This window comes from Drosophila subobscura, chromosome J (assembly GCF_008121235.1).
Source record: "Drosophila subobscura isolate 14011-0131.10 chromosome J, UCBerk_Dsub_1.0, whole genome shotgun sequence".
NCBI lineage: Eukaryota > Metazoa > Arthropoda > Insecta > Diptera > Drosophilidae > Drosophila > Drosophila subobscura.
This window is the reverse complement of record NC_048532.1, coordinates 7724572-7743669: the sequence shown is the minus strand read 5'-3', so window position 1 is coordinate 7743669 and position 19098 is coordinate 7724572. Positions and strand designations below refer to the sequence as shown.

At 43.7% G+C, this 19098-nt stretch overlaps 2 protein-coding genes and 1 long non-coding RNA gene across 5 annotated transcripts in view; 2 read left to right on the top strand and 1 right to left on the bottom strand.

The window, feature by feature from the left end:
* The window catches only part of LOC117894658, a 136590-nt gene extending 134533 nt beyond the window's left edge, over positions 1-2057 (top strand). Inside the window, exons 4-6 of the long non-coding RNA XR_004648885.1 lie at positions 901-1123; positions 1182-1696; positions 1757-2057. This is a non-coding gene — a long non-coding RNA (uncharacterized LOC117894658). The remainder of the gene's footprint in view (positions 1-900; positions 1124-1181; positions 1697-1756) is intronic.
* Positions 2058-6202: 4145 nt separating this feature from the next.
* Positions 6203-19098, bottom strand: part of LOC117894652 (cysteine-rich motor neuron 1 protein) — a 29381-nt gene continuing 16485 nt past the window's right edge. Inside the window, exons 1-6 of one of the 3 annotated variants that reach the window (XM_034801826.1) lie at positions 11335-11631; positions 9226-9779; positions 8367-8497; positions 6751-6944; positions 6563-6690; positions 6203-6504 (exon numbers count right to left, since the gene is read on the bottom strand). In XM_034801826.1, the coding sequence (XP_034657717.1) occupies positions 6486-6504; positions 6563-6690; positions 6751-6944; positions 8367-8497; positions 9226-9554 (801 nt within the window). In that variant the 5' untranslated portion in view covers positions 9555-9779; positions 11335-11631 and the 3' untranslated portion in view covers positions 6203-6485. Of the gene's footprint in view, positions 6505-6562; positions 6691-6750; positions 6945-8366; positions 8498-9225; positions 9780-11334; positions 11632-19098 lie in introns of those variants that run through there. The other 2 variants (XM_034801828.1, XM_034801827.1) reach the window with 2 other exon arrangements.
* On the top strand, positions 7176-8296 carry LOC117893154. The gene is made up of 3 exons (XM_034799616.1): positions 7176-7241; positions 7304-7624; positions 8084-8296. Exons 1-3 carry the CDS (start codon positions 7176-7178, stop codon positions 8237-8239), a joined length of 543 nt encoding a protein of 180 aa, XP_034655507.1. The 3' UTR covers positions 8240-8296.

The following is a 19098-nucleotide window of genomic DNA, read 5'->3' as shown; positions in this document are numbered from 1 at the left end:
CCGCACTTGAGATCTTTTGTTCTGCTCTGGACACAGTAGCCCCCCGTTTGGTTTGGATCCCCCCTGTCTCTGGCTGGTACCTCATTGGCAGTTGGACATCCCATCAGAGGGCGATCGATAAACGCTTCGGCGCATTCCTCTCGAGACATGGGGCCCAGGGGCCAAAAAACTATTCCATTGAGGCTGTCAGATGACGCCGTCTAATTGCTTTTGTTTGCTCCACTAAGGTGCCTAACAAATTCGAGTGCTCGCAGAGCACACAGAAATATAACAACTCAATACGAAAACGAAACAAATATCTCAAACTCCTTGAAATGATAGATGGAGATGGCGATGGGGATGGGGATGGGGATGCCAGAGAAGTGGAGGGAAAACACTTAAGCGCCAAAGTATATCTTTGATCTTTTGAAGAACTGACCCCACTCGACTGCTGACTGCCGTTGATGGTCGAGTTTTAGGCCAAAAGGTTTTGCTTTATTTCTTCATTTGTTTCGTTGTTGTTGTTGCCTTTATTTTGTTCTGGTAGTTCTGATGATTTGAAGAGCTGCCGAAGAGCGCAGGTGAGCCTGAAATTATATTCCTACCATATTCAATCAACTTTCAATCCTAAATCGAATCGCTTTAACCGCGCAAACTTTTGAATTTATCTGCACACTAGCGCCGCGACGGGACTACGTGTCCGTTTTACGTACTTTCTGTGCGCCGCCGCTGAAGAATTCGCTGCAAACGATTGACTTCTCTGTTACGCTTTGACAGTGCTGTTACTGGTGGCTGTTATAACCTAACAGCGCGCTGGCTGTTATACTTGCATACACTGTTAAATAACATTAACATGACGAAATGTAATTCAAATTTAAATTAAAATTAACAACTTTACTTTCTTACCACTTATGTGTATAGATGAGCCCGAATCCAACTTTCCTGAACATGGATGGACTTATGAGCTCCAGCAACACTCAGCAGCAGTAGGATGACTACGAGAAAAGCTCGAACTCAATGAGCCGAATGGAGACGGTGGCATAAACTGTTCAGCGGCTTGAAGGACGAGGAATGCTAGCCCGGCAATAAGGGAAAGTGCTTCAACGCGGATGAACATTGAAAGAAGCTCATTTGCTAGTTCCACGTAAGTAAACCGTAAAGAATTTTGATAAAGATTCAGCTAATTCAAGATTCTTTTTCAGCTCCAAATTGTCCATAAATTGGCTGGCATGTCACGGAAGTAATACCAAAGCAATTCTTACAGCTTCACCTTATGGCCATGGAATATGGAAATACTCTACAAAATGGAGGAGCTACTGGATCTGCCCCAAATATTCGATATGCTGGCAAGTCATAACTATCGCAGCTCGTGTGAGTTGTCAGCCAGCTCCAATAAAAATATTGCTCGGATCATCGAGCATGATCAACACAGTTCCTCTGGTAGAGGAGTAAATAGCTTTTATTGGAAATAATCACATAAATAATAATAATTTAAAACTTGTAATACAATTCTTTTGGAACACGCCGCAGGACGTATCTGGAGAGTCTGCAGAAGCTGTTTAACCGCACACATCCGCTTTGCCAAGAAATTTGAGCTGACAAATTTGAGTCCAGCCGCCAGGTGGATGTTGCCTAGCTCAAGGTGCTGGTCTATATCGAGTCGCAAACGATTTACCGCCTGATGGAAATATCGCATAGCTGCTGGGACCGCAAAACGGTATGTTGTTTCATACGTTTAGAGGATATCTCATACTAATCTAATTTTTACCATTTAAAGGTCTCTGTGCTGCTTACATCATAATCATGCTTGTGATAAGTGACAAGGACGTGCTGAGCGGAATCTACGACCATCATTGTCGCGAGAAGCTAAATCGGAAGACCACCTGGTCTGCTATAGCCGTCTGTACAAGATGGAGCGGTGTTCATCATCAACGCCTGGCTGGTCAAGATGTGCAGCAAGAAGAAGAATGTCGTGTCGCACTCGTTCCGCAAGAGACTCGCACTGCGCCGCGGCTATCCGTTCTTCATCAGACTGTGGATGGCAAGATCCTATTCACCAACAATGTCTTTTTGTACAGCTAAAATTTAATTAATAATTAATAATAATTAATTAATTAATAATTAAAAACTATAAATACATATGTACATTCATGCATATATGTATGTACATATTACATACATATTTAAATATTTATAGAGAAAAATCTACCTATAACCAAAAACATATTAACAAAGCGTATACACACGTATAGTATTAGTTAGCTAATTATTTTAAAATGGTAATAAATGAAAAGTTATAACATCAATTGTATTCGCCTATTGTTTCAAGTCCTTGATTTAAAGGACCTTGTAGGTCGAGCAGTAAGGTAGCACAGAGCTGCCTTAATTGGACGAAAAATAGCCCAGTAATTGCGTTTTAAAACAACAGGTATTATGGCATTTTTCTTAATTTCCTTGCACCCGAAGTGATTGCGTAGGATCCGGGACATTGTCCCGATTACAAGGAGGTGCTGCATGTCCTGATCGTCCAAGAGACAGCCGAGTTATAGCCTTGTAAGGGTTACAATTAAAAACAACGGTAAAATGGCATTATCCTTAATGTCCTTGCACCTGAAGTGATTGCGTAGGATCCGGGACATTATCCCGAACACAAGGAGGTGCTGCATGTCCTGATCGTCCAAGAGACAGCCGAGTTATAGCCTTGTAAGGGTTACAATTAAAAACAACGGTAAAATGGCATTATCCTTAATGTCCTTGCACCCGAAGTGATTGCGTAGGATCCGGGACATTGTCCCGATTACAAGGAGGAGCTGCATGTCCTGATCGTCCAAGAGACAGCCGAGTTATAGCCTTGTAAGGGTTACAATTAAAAACAACGGTAAAATGGCATTATCCTTAATGTCCTTGCACCCGAAGTGATTGCGTAGGATCCGGGACATTGTCCCGATTACAAGGAGGTGCTGCATGTCCTTATCCGACAGGAGACAGCCGAGTTATAGCCTTGTAAGGGATACAATTAAAAACAACGGTAAAATGGCATTATCCTTAATGTCCTTGCACCCGAAGTGATTGCGTAGGATCCGGGACATTGTCCCGATCACGAGGAGGTGTTGCATGTCCTTATCCGACAGGAGACAGCCGAGTTATAGCCTTGTAAAGGTTACAATTAAAAACAACGGTAAAATGGCATTATCCTTAATGTCCTTGCACCCGAAGTGATTGCGTAGGATCCGGGACATTGTCCCGATTACAAGGAGGTGCTGCATTACCTGATCGTCCAAGAGACAGCCGAGTTATAGCCTTGTAAGGGTTACAATTAAAAACAACGGTAAAATGGCATTATCCTTAATGTCCTTGCACCCGAAGTGATTGCGTAGGATCCGGGACATTGTCCCGATTAGAAGGAGGTGCTGCATGTCCTGATCGTCCAAGAGACAGCCGAGTTATAGCCTTGTAAAGGTTACAATTAAAAACAACGGTAAACGGTAAACAACGGCATTATCCTTAATGTCCTTGCATCCGAAGGACACTTCCGATCAGAAAAGGTATAGGGCACTCCCAATTCGCGAAAAAGAAACGGCAATTTTTTTAATAGCAAGGTAACCTAAAGTATGCAACGAAACTGTACAGAAACCAATTTAAGTAACTGCAAAATATTTTGGTGCATACTTTTAGTGACTTGAGATTTAAAAAAAACGGCGAAGTTTCATGGCAGCCAGCTCTTGAACGATGAAAAAACATAAAACCCGCTACCTTCTGCTGGTTTATGTTCGCCTGGTACTCGGTCCGAAAATTGCCATTTGAGCGAGGCAATTTCAAAGTTTGTTGTACAACAAAAAATTGAAACACCAGCACAGTGGCGCCCCAACTCTGAGCGGTCAATTCTTGAACTACAATTTTGTAGTTCCAGAAGTGGCCGTCGTGATCTGGGGGCGCCACGGTGGAAGCGGCTTGGTTGTTGTACAACAAACACTTTCTTGTTGTACAAAAACAACTTTTGTTGTACAACAACATAAATTGACAACAACAACAGGACATCATGTTTTGTTGTTTTATCCTTTATTTGTGGGCCGATCAGGACGTGCCAGACCTCCTCGTGATCGGGACAATGTCCCGGATCCTACGCAATCACTTCGGGTGCAAGGACATTAAGGATAATGCCATTTTACCGTTGTTTTTAAATGTAACCTTTACAAGGCTATAACTCGGCTGTCTCCTGTCGGATAAGGACATGCAACACCTCCTTGTGTTCGGGACAATGTCCCGGATCCTACGCAATCACTTCGGGTGCAAGGACATTAAGGATAATGCCATTTTACCGTTGTTTTTAAATGTAACCTTTACAAGGCTATAACTCGGCTGTCTCCTGTCGGATAAGGACATGCAACACCTCCTCGTGATCGGGACAATGTCCCGGGTCCTACGCAATCACTTCGGGTGCAAGGACATTAAGGATAATGCCATTTTACCGTTGTTTTTAAATGTAACCTTTACAAGGCTATAACTCGGCAGTCTCCTGTCGGATAAGGACATGCAACACCTCCTTGTGTTCGGGACAATGTCCCGGATCCTACGCAATCACTTCGGGTGCAAGGACATTAAGGATAATGCCATTTTACCGTTGTTTTTAAATGTAACCTTTACAAGGCTATAACTCGGCTGTCTCCCCTGTCGGATAAGGACATGCAACACCTCCTTGTGTTCGGGACAATGTCCCGGATCCTACGCAATCACTTCGGGTGCAAGGACATTAAGGATAATGCCATTTTACCGTTGTTTTTAAATGTAACCTTTACAAGGCTATAACTCGGCTGTCTCCTGTCGGATAAGGACATGCAACACCTCCTCGTGATCGGGACAATGTCCCGGATCCTACGCAATCACTTCGGGTGCAAGGACATTAAGGATAATATATTTTTTTTAACAGAATCCCTACAAGGCTATAACTCGGCTGTATCCTGTCGGATCAGGACATGGCATACATGATCGGGAGCGGAAGAGTCTCCTGTATCTTTTGAATCCATCAAGGACTTCAAGGACCACAGGATATGGCTGTTTTTTGCCATTTTGTAATACGACCCTTTTACCCAGAAAGTATGCTATACTTTAGAGAACAAAAGTAGCCCCCAAAAGATACTTCAAATTTTTTTTATTTATTGTTTTTAAATATAACTTCTAAAACGCTATAACTCGGCTCTTTCCTCTCGGATAAGGACATGCAACACCTCCTTGTGTTCGGGACAATATCCCGGATCCTTTGCAATCACTTTGAATGCAAGGACATAAAGGATAATGCTTTTTTACAGATGATTTTAAATATAATTCCAACGGCGGTATGGCCCGAATGTTTCCTCTCGGAGAAGGGCATGCCATGACTCCTCGCCATCGGCAGAGTGTCCCGACACAAATGAGTAAATCAAGGACCTCAAGGACTTCAAGGATATAACCAGCTGGACGTATGTACAATCTGTGTATCGCAGAGCTGCAAGAGACGCTTCCTCGTGGCTAGAACGGTTTTAAATTTCTGAAAACAAACAAAACGAAACTTTTTAACAAGAGAGCTGCTGTCAGGGTTAATCTTAATCTTACCTTCTCAGCTGCAATTGTCGAACAGGACGTATCCTTGCTTTACATGACCAAGGTAAGCATCTGGGCCGGTTTCCATGGCAGCCACAGCCATTCATTCGAGCTCGAAAAATTCCCACAGCTCTGTTCCGGATCCTTTGACAGCGCGTTGCTCCCACAGTTCGCTGGCTGTTATTCGAACATACAATAACATTGATTTTTAATGCTTGGTATGCCCTCTCCTGAGCAGGAGAGTCTCTCTGGAATTAAATAGGACATTGTTAGTAAGGAAAGGCCTAGCCTGTTTCTATATTTCTGGGGTTTCGTTATTTCAAGGCTTCGAAGTTCCAGTATAACAGTTTTCTGTTAGCTGCTATTCCCATTTGCGTGCTGTTGAGCGCAGTTATTCTCCAGCTGTTAACACAACAAGGCACTGTTAACGTTACGTTATAAAGTTAGACGTTTAACGTGGAGTTTTCAAATCAAATTCAATTAAAACAGCTTGCATTAATTTTTGTTCACTTAATTATTTACTTATTATTTGCAACATTATTTGTAAAGCAACAACACGTACACAAACACATGTGCGTAAGTGTGTGTTCGATTTATTGTTAATGAATATGTACTCGTATGTATGCGGTTTGTATTCGGTTTTGTAGGGCGGGTTCTTGAGGAAAAATTGCGCGCAATAAAGTAACAAATGTCTTAGGATACGATACACATACAATTGCTTTATTTTATTCTTTAGATGTATGCATTTTCCCTTTTGTATATGTATGTATAGGTATTTATGTATGTATATGTATTGGTATTTATAATAGCCATATTATCATTTAGAAGTAAGCATACTGTCTGTACAAGATCTTTTGTTTGGTTTCTGTTAAGTTTTTGGAGAACATAGAGAGAGTAGAGGACGTTACATATGGCTCTGAATGTGGCTCTCAATCGTCCAAGATGATGCTGAAAGAGTGGCATACTTAGACATTGCTCGGGGGTTGCCCTCGAGGGACTGACTTACATGCGTTTCCTTAAAGATTTTCGCTTTCTGCGGAGCTTTTTGTACGTGAATTTGCTCGGTGAGATTTTGTAGTCTCCATCGAATTCCAATTCGATTTTAATGAGATTTTGCAAATTTAGCTGGCAGTCCTGTGAACACAAAAGACATTATTACCCATGCCAGGAATATTTTTGGGTTTCTTTCTTTACCTCCATGTTCTTGAAGTGCCAACGTGAATCATTGGGGGATGCACCATCGCTGGACAGCTCGCTGAGACAGGTGCGCATGATGGGCCAGCACTGGCAGCGCTTGTTGGTGATCTCGCAGCCCGGCTGCAAGACAATCGACTCCCCCTCGGTACAGTTGTCATGCGAAGAGGTCAATGCGGTCAGATGTTGCAAATCTACCCAGAAATTAAGCCCCTTTTAGTTATTTTTCATATCAATGGCCCGCCAATCGATGGAAATATGCGGATTAATAAACACATTAAATGTTCATTAAGGCATTAAATTAACCTTTGATTTTGGCAGCGCATTAACTGCGATTATCATACAAAGTGTTCAATTTAAATTCAAATTACGGCCAGCTATATAAAGAGCAGAGCTTTGAACACTTTTCCGCTTAGTTCGAGAGGATGTTTGTCCGTGTTGCACTTTGCTTTTTCATTCTAATTCTGCGACTGGAGCTGGGACACGCAAGGGTTTGTCCTACCGCAACCGCAAAGGAGAACAAAGAGTAACGGCCCTTTTTCGCATTCTATAGAACAACTATGAGATCATTATGAACAATCTGAAGTGCCGCGCTGTGAAGCCATCGGCTATTACTGAGATGACCTGCATTCTCCATCGCAAGAGAATACCCATAGTAGCCGGCCGATTTATTCTGAACGAAACCTTCCATCAGTTCGATATACACTCGGAATTCGATCTGTTCAAGAAGGATAATACCCGCATGAACGTGGCCGAGCTGAAGATGGATGGGTGCAAGTACTTGAGCTCCATGTATGAAAACAATATCTTGGGCAAGCTCTTCAGGCGTTTCAGGAAGGCTACCAATCTCCCCTCAGGATGTCCAATACTTAAGGTGCGTACTGTTTGATTTGTGTGCGTTGTAATTTGAGTTGATATTGTGAAACATTTAAACAGAGAGTATTTTGTGCTGAGAAAACTATTTATTGGAATGAAACTTCCGTTTCCGTTTCACCTCCCACTTTCACTTCTAGCTGAAAGTCTCGAATAAAGACAAATATTTTTGTTTGCTCAAAATAACTTTTCTATAAATAAAAGCAAATATTTGTCAAAACTCAGCAACAACAGCATGAGGAGCTCCTATGCCTGAGTACTATGTTTATTTGAAGAGTGGAGTGAAGCCTCCACTTCACTTCATTTCATTTCCAATTTCAAATTTCAACCCAAATTCCGTCGCATCGCACAGCCTGCCTGCGGGGGCGCATTACGACTAATTCTGCACCCAAACACACACAAATTACACCAAAAAACAAGAAAAAATTGATACCGAATTGATGTCCAAAGCATTATGCAGGGAAAACTGTACGAGATACGCAACTATACATTCAGATCGGACGAGTACCCGCCCAACGTGCCACAGGCCAAGTGGCAAGTGAGGACGAGGTTGCTGAGGCGAGAGGAGGTGTTTGTGGAAATATTATTGGAGGGCGAGCTGGTCTATAATACGTGATGTTACTGCATAATGGATGCGACTAAATACATATGCGATATAACCGCCATAACCCACAAGTCCCCTCTGGTGTATGTTCCCCTCAATATTCTGCACTCTCCCCCTCTCCACCCTGTGGAATACTCACCCATGCACACGCCCAGACCGCTGCTAATGGGCAGCTTGGTCACACACTGCAGGGGCGGCTCACATTGGCCGGAAAAACCGCCGGGACCGCCGCAGGATTCGCCCAAGGTCTTGGCACAGATGCGACAACATCTGTGAATAGAAATGAAGTATATATTTATGTATATGTAGATAGGCAGAGATATTTGTGTGTATAATAATTTCGTAAATGAATCCCAGTGGCAATTGATTCGATTCTGACTGGGGTTTCGATAAGCGTTAACAATTAGTTAACACCCTCAATTGAATCGGGGGTTTAGCGTGGAATGCGTGATGTGAATGCGAATTCGAATGCGAACGCTGAATGGAATGTACGTGACCCACGAATGGCATTTATAGGAATGGAGAGACATCATTCCATCTAACTATATTAATGGTAATTAGCGTTGGTGTGTTCTAGAAAGCATTAAATACGCAAAAGCAAGCCAGAAACGTGTCGAAAGTAGAGCGAAAGCCCATCGAAATGTGTTCTTAGCTTTTCTTGGTACATTTCTAATAATCTTTAAATATTCTTAGAGTTTCATTTCCGCATTTTAAATGGAATCATGCCCAAGCCTTAAGTAACAAATTCCCGTTAAAAAATATTTGAAATCTCAGCAACACACCACACATTCCGCTTGCTTGCTTTTAAAAGCCCAAAACCAGCAACGAAAGAGATTCTTGGAACACACTGGCATTTGGATAATCATATAATTAAGAGGCTTCGCCCCACCACACACCCACAACACAACACAACCGACGCACAGCCGGATGGCCACACGCACCAGCGAATGAGATAATATTTGGGGTGGGATGGGGATTTGGGTGGGGAATCCACTTACTTGCACGGATCCCAGAGCATCAGTCCCTTGCCGGGGCAGTCGAGCGAGCGTATTACATCGCATTCCTTCGGATTGCAGTAGCATTTGAGACCATTTACCACATTGTTGCTGCCACCAGATGCGGCCATTATCAGCAGCAGATAGCACCACAAGTAGATGAGGAACACGCTCACGTTCAGGCGGCCAAAATAACTTCCGTTCCGGCGCATCCTATGCGGAAGTTTGTTGGCTTTGTTGTACTGTTTGTCTCCTCCTCCCTCAATACTGTGGGGTTCTACTGCTCCTCCTTCTTCTTCTGCTCCTGCTGTTGTCCTTGTGCGTATATCCATGGCCTCCACATCCAGCGAACGACCGTCCTGCCTTCCTTTTCCCCTTCCTTCAGCTTCTTCCGCCCATTTATAGGCAATTTTTATTGTGCTTTTGCTGCGGGTCCTCCTGCTGCTGCTGGTTCTGCTTTTGCTTCTGCAGATGCGGATGCTGGTTCTGGTCTTGGTGCTGGCTCTTTTTTGGGTGGGGATCGGCTGTGGGTCCGGCGCAGGCAATTTGCATGTTGACTGCAAAAGGCAAGAGCGTTGTTAAATGATTAAAAAGCCATAAACTAGGACCGCTCCACCAGCCCGCAGCATTCCACATTCCTTCCCTCTTGCAAATGTCCCTGAATTGGCTTTTCCGCCCCACTCCCCAATTGAAAATTGAAAAGTTGTTTTGCGGAAATCGGTTTGCCGTCTAATTTCATTAAAATTTCATCGCGCTGCCAAAAGGGAAATTGATATGCGAGTGCCAGGAGTGCCATATTTTTGGCCATCATTTATTTAAATAGAAATATCTTTGGGAAATGCGATTGGTAATTGGTTTAGGAAATCAACATTTAAATGCTTGCCAGCTGCAGAAAAAAGTTAATTGAATATATAAAATATTTGAGTTATTTCAGGAAGAGATTTTTGCTACCTATTAAGTCCACCAATCTATTCCGAATATCTGTGGTAAAGCGTAAACAATGTTTATAATTGCTAAATAAACCTTTAACCTAATGAACTGCTCAGCCTTGATTACGGGTTCCCATTTTCTACTTTTAATAAACATTAACGTCTGATTTCGATCCGCTCCAAAATGCTATTTGAACAACAATTTTCGACTATCGACGAGTTAATTAACCAAAAACGGATAGGGAGGAGCTGCGAGGGACCGGCCAAAATCAGAGAGTGGAAAATGAACTAATGGCCAAAATGCTGAGCCGAAAACAAAATAGAACGCAAAAACAAAAATCAACAAAACACCAACAAGCAACACAAAAATACAAAAACTTCACAAATTAATTTGAGCGAATCCCCAAAAGTGTGCCACATGCCGTCCAAAGTTGTTGAAAGCCAGAGGGAGATAGGGACACAGAGCAAGAGCGAGAGAAAGAGACAGAGCGTGAGAGAGGGAGAGGGCAGACAGAGACAGCTTGTGAGAGAGAGCGGGAGCCAAAACGAATAAGAGTGAAATGAAATTTGTTGGAAACACATGCCAAACTAATTTGTATTTAAACGTTTGATGTCGCCCTTCGCTGTGTGCCACCGCCCCCACAGTGCGTTCCCAGTGCCATCCAATGGTGTAGTAACTGTTCGCCATACTCCAAGTCTCAGTAGTAACACCCTTCCTGATTCCTGCCTGCCTGCCTGCCTGCCTGCCTGCCTGCCTGCCTGCCCTGCCTGCCTGCCTGCCTGCCCTCTCCTGCCATCCTTTGATGATTTTCCCTTGAAATCAATGGGAGAAATAATCAACTTTTGCTTTATGGCTCTTGATGTTTTATTTTTGTTATTTCATTCGATTCCTGCACTTTTTGGCCAACTACTCGGCAGCCATTCACTTTTGGCCAGGGCCAAGAGGACACTTAATGCTAGCATTTGTGTTGTAGCTGTGTGTTTTTTTTGCAGTAGATGGGTCGGTCGGTTGGCTGTTTGTTGGGTGGTTTGCTTTTGGGTTTTGCCTCTCGTCAACCACTTTCAATTTGGCATTCAATTTTGTGTGTTGTGTTTTTGTAGCAGCGACACTACCAATACAAACACACAGAACACACACACAGAAGTACACACACTCGAAGCTCACACACAATCGCACACACACCTCGTTACACCTAACGACAGACGTTTAGGGCCACAGCAGGAGTAGCTCGCTCACTCTTTATGCCGTTGCGGTTTCCCCTGGCTGTTGTTGTTGTTGTTGTTGTTATTGCTATTGTTGTCACAATCCACTGACGAAATGCTACGACAACACAAAACGACAGAGACGAGGACGAGGACGAGGACGAGACTGCACAACGACTACACTTTAGGACAACGACGACGAATGATGATGGAACGGACCGCCACGATATTCTTATGAATTTTTCATGCGCTTTTGTCTGCCGCACGCGGCCATTTAAGTCGAGAGACTAAACTTAGTTGATATCGCCGCCTAGACCTTTTGCCAGTTAGAACGCAGCGCCAGGCAGCACAAGGCAGCAGACGGCAGGCAGCAGTAGCAGCAGAGACGTCGTCCCGACGTGGGACATTTCTTGTTTGTGTTATTTGTAAGCACAAAATATCCCTACAGGAGCTCTCACTCGCTCTCTGTGAGCCTGCGCAGTGGGTGTTGAGCCTGGAAGGCAAAGTTATCAGCCACAACACACACACAGTAACACTCACCACTATGTTTATGCAGTGCCAAAGTACGTGATGTTCGTTACGTGCGGAAGGGAAATTTTCTCTCTGGTTTTGCCGACATAGTTTTACAATCTTTCAATGCAAATTGAGATGGAAAAGATTGTTGGTGGGTTAGCAGAAAAATGTTTCGGGGATTTAATGAGAGTTTTCGAAAATGGAAATACTTTAGGACAAAAAATGTGGAAATTTGGCAATATAAAGTAGTGTGTGGACTTTTTGCTAAATGTTTATGGTTCTGAAATGAAGTTCTGGCAACTCTGTTGCAAGCGAAATTATTTACGTACGTAAATTAAGTATGAGAAGTAAATAAATACAGTTTCTAAAGAAATTAAAAAGACTTTAAACTATTGCTTGGAGAATCAATTACGAATCAATCAAATTGTATGCCTTTAAATATTTTTCTTGGAACTTTCAACTATTGCTTACAGAATAAACATCTTTTAAACATCTTCCAATGATGATATTGAATTTAATTTTTGTTTCATTAAATGTACATATGTATAAAATTAAATACAATTCATTTAAAAGCATAACTTAACTTTTGATTCAACATAAATTGTCAATTGTTCAATTGTGGCCCGTATTTTCTATCCATCACAGCCGTATCTCTTTCATCGCAAAACACAGCACCGCATAAACCTCCCATACACACACACTGGCACACAATACACACAGACACACACACTGCCAAGGGAACCACTGAAAACTCTTGACGCTCCGAATGGCTCCGCGCTGCGGGTGAGCGCGCGCGAGCAAACAACGGATGCAAGAACATCCTTCAAAATATAAAGTCATTTCTGTTTATTATAATTACGAGCAAAGAAGAGCTGGTGGGAGCAGGATGCAAGGGCTTATGATGTCCCACTCTCGGCCTCTTTTCGGCATCTTGAGCCTCTTTTGGGCCAAGTGCCGGCAGAGATTTCCTCTACTGCTGATAGGCAGTAGAGTGGCTCCCACACGCCACTCCACTCGAAGCCATGCCGCGACAGGGCAACATTTATCCGGGCTAATGGCCAATTTAAAAGTATGAAATTCTCGTCGTTTGTCTCTCATTATTGCTCTTTTTTTTGGGCCGAACTTTGATGATGAGGCCCGTGTCAGCTGCTAATAAGCATCGCTCTAAGCAATTTGCCTCCAATAAAAGCCACACACCGCACGGGCCGACCCTTGCCACATCCACTGCTGATGCTCCCGCTGCTGCTGCGGCTGCCCTGCCCCCCCAACGCGTGCTCCTCCTAAAAACTGAGAGACACTTGTAGAGAGAGGGAGGAGGGAGGGGCAAAAAAACTTGCAACTTTTCCAATTAGCGTAAAACAGACGTTTGAGTACAAAAGTACACGATAGCGAGAAAGAGAGAGAGACAAAGAGAGAGAGAGAGTTCAAGTCCGAGCGGCAGCGAAGTGGGAGCCACCCACCGACTGAAGATGAATCCAATCGCACAGTAAATGTTCCGTAAAAACAACTGCGGGCTCAGAGGCTGCTGGCAACCGCATCCCAATCCCCAATTCCGTGCCCTCCTTCAGCCAGATTTACAATTGAACAAAAGAGCAATCGGGAATTATGAGTGGGGCAAAACTTTTTCCACAACAATAACGAAAAAGAAACTGGAGGAAAAAAACTTACAAAAAATATATACGAAGAATATGAAAATATGACTGAAAAGTACAAAAAAGCAACACGGCAAAGAAGAACCACAGAAACATTAAAGCCGAAGCTACAGATACGCTACGATCTATTGGGGATTATAAGAATTTATTCAGCTTAAAAAAGAGCGTATCGATCCTTGATTTAAGCGTTAAATTCTCTAGTTTCTATTTGACTAGAGCAGCAATTTGATACAGCTGTCGCACTGACAGGGCTTAAACCATATAGATTTATGACTAAGAAGCAAGTGTCCAGAGGCCAGAGACTGTTGGAGCACATAAATTCTGGGCCCCATCTGCACCGTCCAAAGTGTTGGTGAATAGCTGAGAATACCCCCAGCGAGAGTATGGAAATACACACACACAAATACGAGTATATCGAGGAAACTTGTGCGCTCGACTTGATACGCTGCAAAAAGTAAATGTGCAACAATGTGGTGGGAGCAGCTTAAATTGTAAGAGCAGAGCACCCATTCCCCATTCCCCAACCATTCACTTCGGAATGGTGCATTTCGGCTATTAATTCTTGAACAATTGCCAGAGGCAAAAGTTTGTCTTGCTGGGCGGTAGAAGTGGGTGTGGAGGCGGAGGCGGAGGCGGCTGCGGCTGCGGAGGCGGTGAGTGCTCGGGCCCACTCGGGGGCCACACATTTATTTTCAATGTTTCATTACTTAACAACTTTTTGATGACAGTTTCATTGGCATTTAAACAAAAATTGAAGTGTTTTGCTCTCCGCATAAATACCATATTTTTACACATTTTTTTGTACTTTTCTCTTGTTTTTTTTAGTGCGCCATAAAACATTAAACACGAGAAAAAACTCACAAAAGTTGGCTATGATTGCACAGAGGAAGAGGCTGGAGAGGCTGCTGCGGCTGTGGATGCGGCTGCAAAATGAGACCATCAAAACCGAATGAAAGAGAGACAGAGATGTGACAGACAGACAGCTAGACAGAGCGAGCGAGAAAGAGTGAGAGGAGCAAGGGGAGTGATGAAATATGGGTTTTGTAATTCCTCGTTTATATTGAGGACTTCATGCAACACTTTCCTGCCAAAGTTCTGTGCAACTTTCTGCAACGATTGCCACACAAATGATTTCTGAATTACATTATGTTGCAGCTACTCGTACTTTTATTCAAACAAGAGTTTGGGCAAATAAATTTAAGGAAATTTCAAGAGAAACATCAACAGAAAAACGTTTTTATGCTTTTTACACTCAGTTTTCTGGAGTTGATAGACAGTTAACGGACAGCTTCTAATTAGGCAACGGACAGAAGGAAGCATGGAAAAAGTTATTTTTAGTTACACATTAAGATTGAAGATTTGTCTTACATGTTACACGTCAACAGTGCTCCTCTTTACGCGGATAATCAGTGGAATTTACTTGGAATTCATTTAGCATAAGCTTTTCTCATGTAATGTGTTGATCGACCTAATATATTCCTTGCAAATAGTCCTTTATTACTCCTATGTACTATTATCTCTTCCCTGATCTCACAAGCTCTCCAGCTAATCATCTTTTCTCCCCGTGACTGTACTTAAAGTGCAGCCCTGGGCCTAATCCACCTCTGATCGTCTGGCGTTGCCAGATCATCGTCGCGGCTGCTGACCACCCAATTAACCATTCGCTGGAAATAAATTTGAATTACAAATTAATCCCAGCCAATCCCAATCACAATCCCAAAGAAGCAGAAAAGAAACCAAATTTACGCAACGCCCTTGCAATTTATTTTGAGCCATTTTTTTTAGGGGATTACTTGGGGGTAATTTGCGTGGTGTTTTTTTCCGCAGCGCTTTCGAGGGTTTTGGTGGCTTAGGGTGTGGAATGTCCGCAATGGCCAAGTAAGTAATTTGGCACTCGTCCATTTTAAATTACATTAGTTGAGAGAGACTCAGTGGAGAGAGGGGATGTAGGGGAGTGGGGCTGCTGCTGGTCCTGGTGGAGTTCTGGTCAAATGCATATTTCTTGTTTCAATTATTTTCTGGGTTAGGGAGAGGGATTGGGAGTGGGTTGGAGAGTTGATGACGGCGTCTAAGCCCGCGGCGGATTTCGCCACAGCACTAGCGGAGGATATGCCACCGCTAAAGGACTCCCCGCCAGACTTCTTTCGGCTTTTCTTAATGAAATTTGCATATAAATTGCAGGACCCAAAGTTGGAAGTTGAAAGTTGATTTCGATTATTTGATGGGCCAACTTTCGTGGTGCACAGAGAGGGAGATTGTCAGAGACAGCGTCAGCGTCAGGGGCAGAGTCAGAAAGTCTTTCTCCGTAGCGACCGTCATCCATTGTCTGGTTGCCATTTTTTTTGCGCTTTTCTCTCGCATTTTTATGATGTTTTTGTTTGTGTTTTTTTTTAGGTTGTCAAAATGTCGACTTGTTTATCTTTTACATGACGCAACACTGTGGCACCATCATCATCATCATCATCGTCGCTGTCGTCTCCGAACGGGTCGTTGCATTCTTCATGCCACGCCACACGAACTGTGCGGCATGCCACACGGCCAGCGACGCGCACATAGCTGTAAAGTATGCAACGCTCCACACGCTCCACTCGCGCTGCATTCCAACCATTCCCCATGCCACATGCTCCAATCCTCATCCACATCCACATCCACTGCATGTGTCCCTGTCCACGTCCCGGAAAATGAGTGAAACTAAAGCCGAGTGCCTGAGTGCCATTTAATGCACAAACCAGGACACACCGTCAGCAGCACAGGAGAGTGCCATTGAGATAGCAGCCCACATAGAATTTGGCTTATGTTTTATTTATTTACATATGCACATATGTATGTACATAAATGTATGTATGAATGTATGATGATGCACGTACATTGTACACTCAAGCATGCCTGATGACTGCACTCAACCCGGAAATATCCTGTGATGATCAGTATCTATTGTGATGGATGGAGGATGGTGGAAGACACCAAGCGTGGAGTTGGAATGATTTTGGGCAGATGTTTGGAACACTTTAACTCTTTTCAGGGTACTTTCTAGACAACTTCTAAAGAATTCAACGATAAAAATGCAAACCCATCGAGAAGCGACTGTAAAAACTTCACAATTTTAGATATTGTTATAAAAAAACAAACCAAAAATCTACTCAAGAACAAATGAAACTGAAATCATGGCCATATTTCTAGCCAGAAAATCCCAAACCCAAAGGCAAATGCCGTGCCATGCCAGGCAGAGTGAAGACAGAAAACAATGCCCTGGGGGGAGTGGAGACTGCGGAGACTGACTGCCCGGTCATCCAATTGTTTTTATTCGCATTCAGCTTTCCGGGGGGGCCTAATCTACCTCTGGTGAACAGTGTGTTATGGCTAGATGCCATTCAATATATGCCAAAGGGTTGCCTGGCGGCGTGCCTGCCTGCCTGCCTGCCTGCCTGCCTGGCATGAAATCTGCTGGTGATGCTCCTGGCAGCCGCTGCTGCATGCCCTGTCTACGTGTCTGTGTCTGGGTGTGTGTCTGCGAGAGTAATATGTAATATAGATGCCATCTTCCATCCGCTCCTTTGTCAACCATGTCATATTTCATTTCGCACAAGTCTTAATACCTTATACGTATTCCAACATACATCTATTTATGCATATGTACGAACATATATGGCAACACACACACTGTGAGAGAGGAGAGACCACGCCGGAACACTTAATGTCGGGGCCGTTCCGTTGATTTTGCCAGCACATGAAGACGGGTCCGGGCGTACAGCAGCTATACGGCTGCCACTGCTGCTGCTGCTCCAGTTTCGAGCATGCAAATTCCGGGGCCGCCTCTTCATGCCTGGCCACACATGTCGGCCAGACTTCGCCTCCGTGTCCCTGTGTGCTGCTACTGTTTTCGTTGCTGCTCCTGCTGGCACTCCTTTGCCAGCTCCAACCATGGCTCCACCTTCTTCTGGTTTGTCGACATCGTCTCATCGAGTCAATGAGCAAATGAAATTTATTTCATTATAAAACAGGCCACTTGCCCGGCAACCAACAGAGGAGCGGGACCAGGGGAGACCAGAGGAGACCATCACCAGACCGCACAAACATTTGTTTTAGCCTAAATGCCCCTTCAGCCGTCCAAGCCCCAAGCCCAAAGCCCTCCCCGCAGCACACCAGTGGCTGGCCGCAAGAAAATTTCATTTTGAAATATGCTTTCTGAAATTATTTCGCTCTTATATGACAGGCGGGTTGAAAGCAAAAATTGTAATATTAATTTTGTGTACAACGTAACGACTCATGACCAGGAGGAATCCAGCCTGGAGAATGGCAAAGGCAGCGGAAGGAAGGAAGGCAGGCAGGCAGGCAGGCAGGCAGGAGACCTTTGCCCCACCGCAACCTGCTGGTGAGGGGAGCGGGACCGGGTCTGGGACTGGGAAAACAATGAGCAAGGATTCCCATAATGGAATTTGGTGGTAACGGGCCTTAGGGGGTCGTGGTCCCTGTCTCCTTGTCTCCTGTTTCCTGTCTCCTGTCGTTGTCGTCAAAATGAAAGTCAAGGCGAAACGGAAACTGCTCCGGAAACGGTTAGACAAGCGCAGGAAAGAGCTGCTCCTCCAACAGAACAGAACAGAACAGAACAGAGACCGAGATGTAGATCTTTTTGCTAACTTTATTATTGCATTTTACCCATTGTGATTGTGCGGTGGAGCGGGGGCAGCGGAGAGAGAGCGTGACTGTTACGGGTACTGAGGGACTGGGGGAGGGGAGGTGGCACTGACTTCTCTATGAGAGTGTAAAATTTGCTCCACTAAATTTGTTCGGACAAAAGTGTCGCCTGGGAATTAAGCTCATCAACGCTTGATGTTCTCCCATGATTCAAAGTCCCGTAACCAGAAAGGGAAAAAAGAGAATAAATACTAGACATAACCCTACGCCCTCCCACACTCTCTCCCACTCACTCTCTTGGTACTGCTTTGGCTTTGCTCCGTTGTAACGGGTCTTAGATAAGCATTCAAGAAGCGCATGGAAGGGGATAGAGGCAGAATAGAGCAGGAGAGAGATATATATGAACGATGGAGCCCGCGCGCGAGAGAACCAACTGAAAAATGTTGCAATAAAAACAGTAAAACAGAATAAGAAAAATAAGTAAAAGTGGAAGTGGAAGTGGAAGTCCAAAAGAGAAGAGAAAATCTGTTGTTGGCATTGGTTTTGGTTTTCTGCGAAAAAGGTAATCAAAATAAATGAGCGACGTTTTGCAAGCTCTGATGAAGAGGCAAAAGCCAAATGGACAGCCGCAGCGAAATCCACTCTGATGATAAAAGGGGAGCGGGTAAAGCTGGACAGCCAGTGCGACAGAGAGAGAAAGCATTTGCTAAACCGCAAGAAAGGCGAAAGATGCTTAGCTCTTGGGGGCTCTGAACTCGTAATACTCTTGCAGATAAATTAAATAAATTATAAATGCATTACATTTGGGATATTTTTGGAGTTTGATTGGATTATCTGACTATAAATATAACAAAATAACAAAATAAAATAATAATAAATACATATATAAAATATAAAAGTTGCATCAAAAGTAGTTTTGCGCACAATAATTTATATTACAGCTA

Coding starts and splice junctions, on each gene's coding strand:
- LOC117893154 (XM_034799616.1), top strand. CDS start 7,176: ATGTTTGTCCGTGTTGCACTTTGCTTTTTCATTCTAATTCTGCGACTG. Junction 7,242..7,303: donor TGGAGCTGGGACACGCAAGG/GTTTGTCCTACC, acceptor CGCATTCTATAG/AACAACTATGAGATCATTAT. Junction 7,625..8,083: donor CAGGATGTCCAATACTTAAG/GTGCGTACTGTT, acceptor AGCATTATGCAG/GGAAAACTGTACGAGATACG.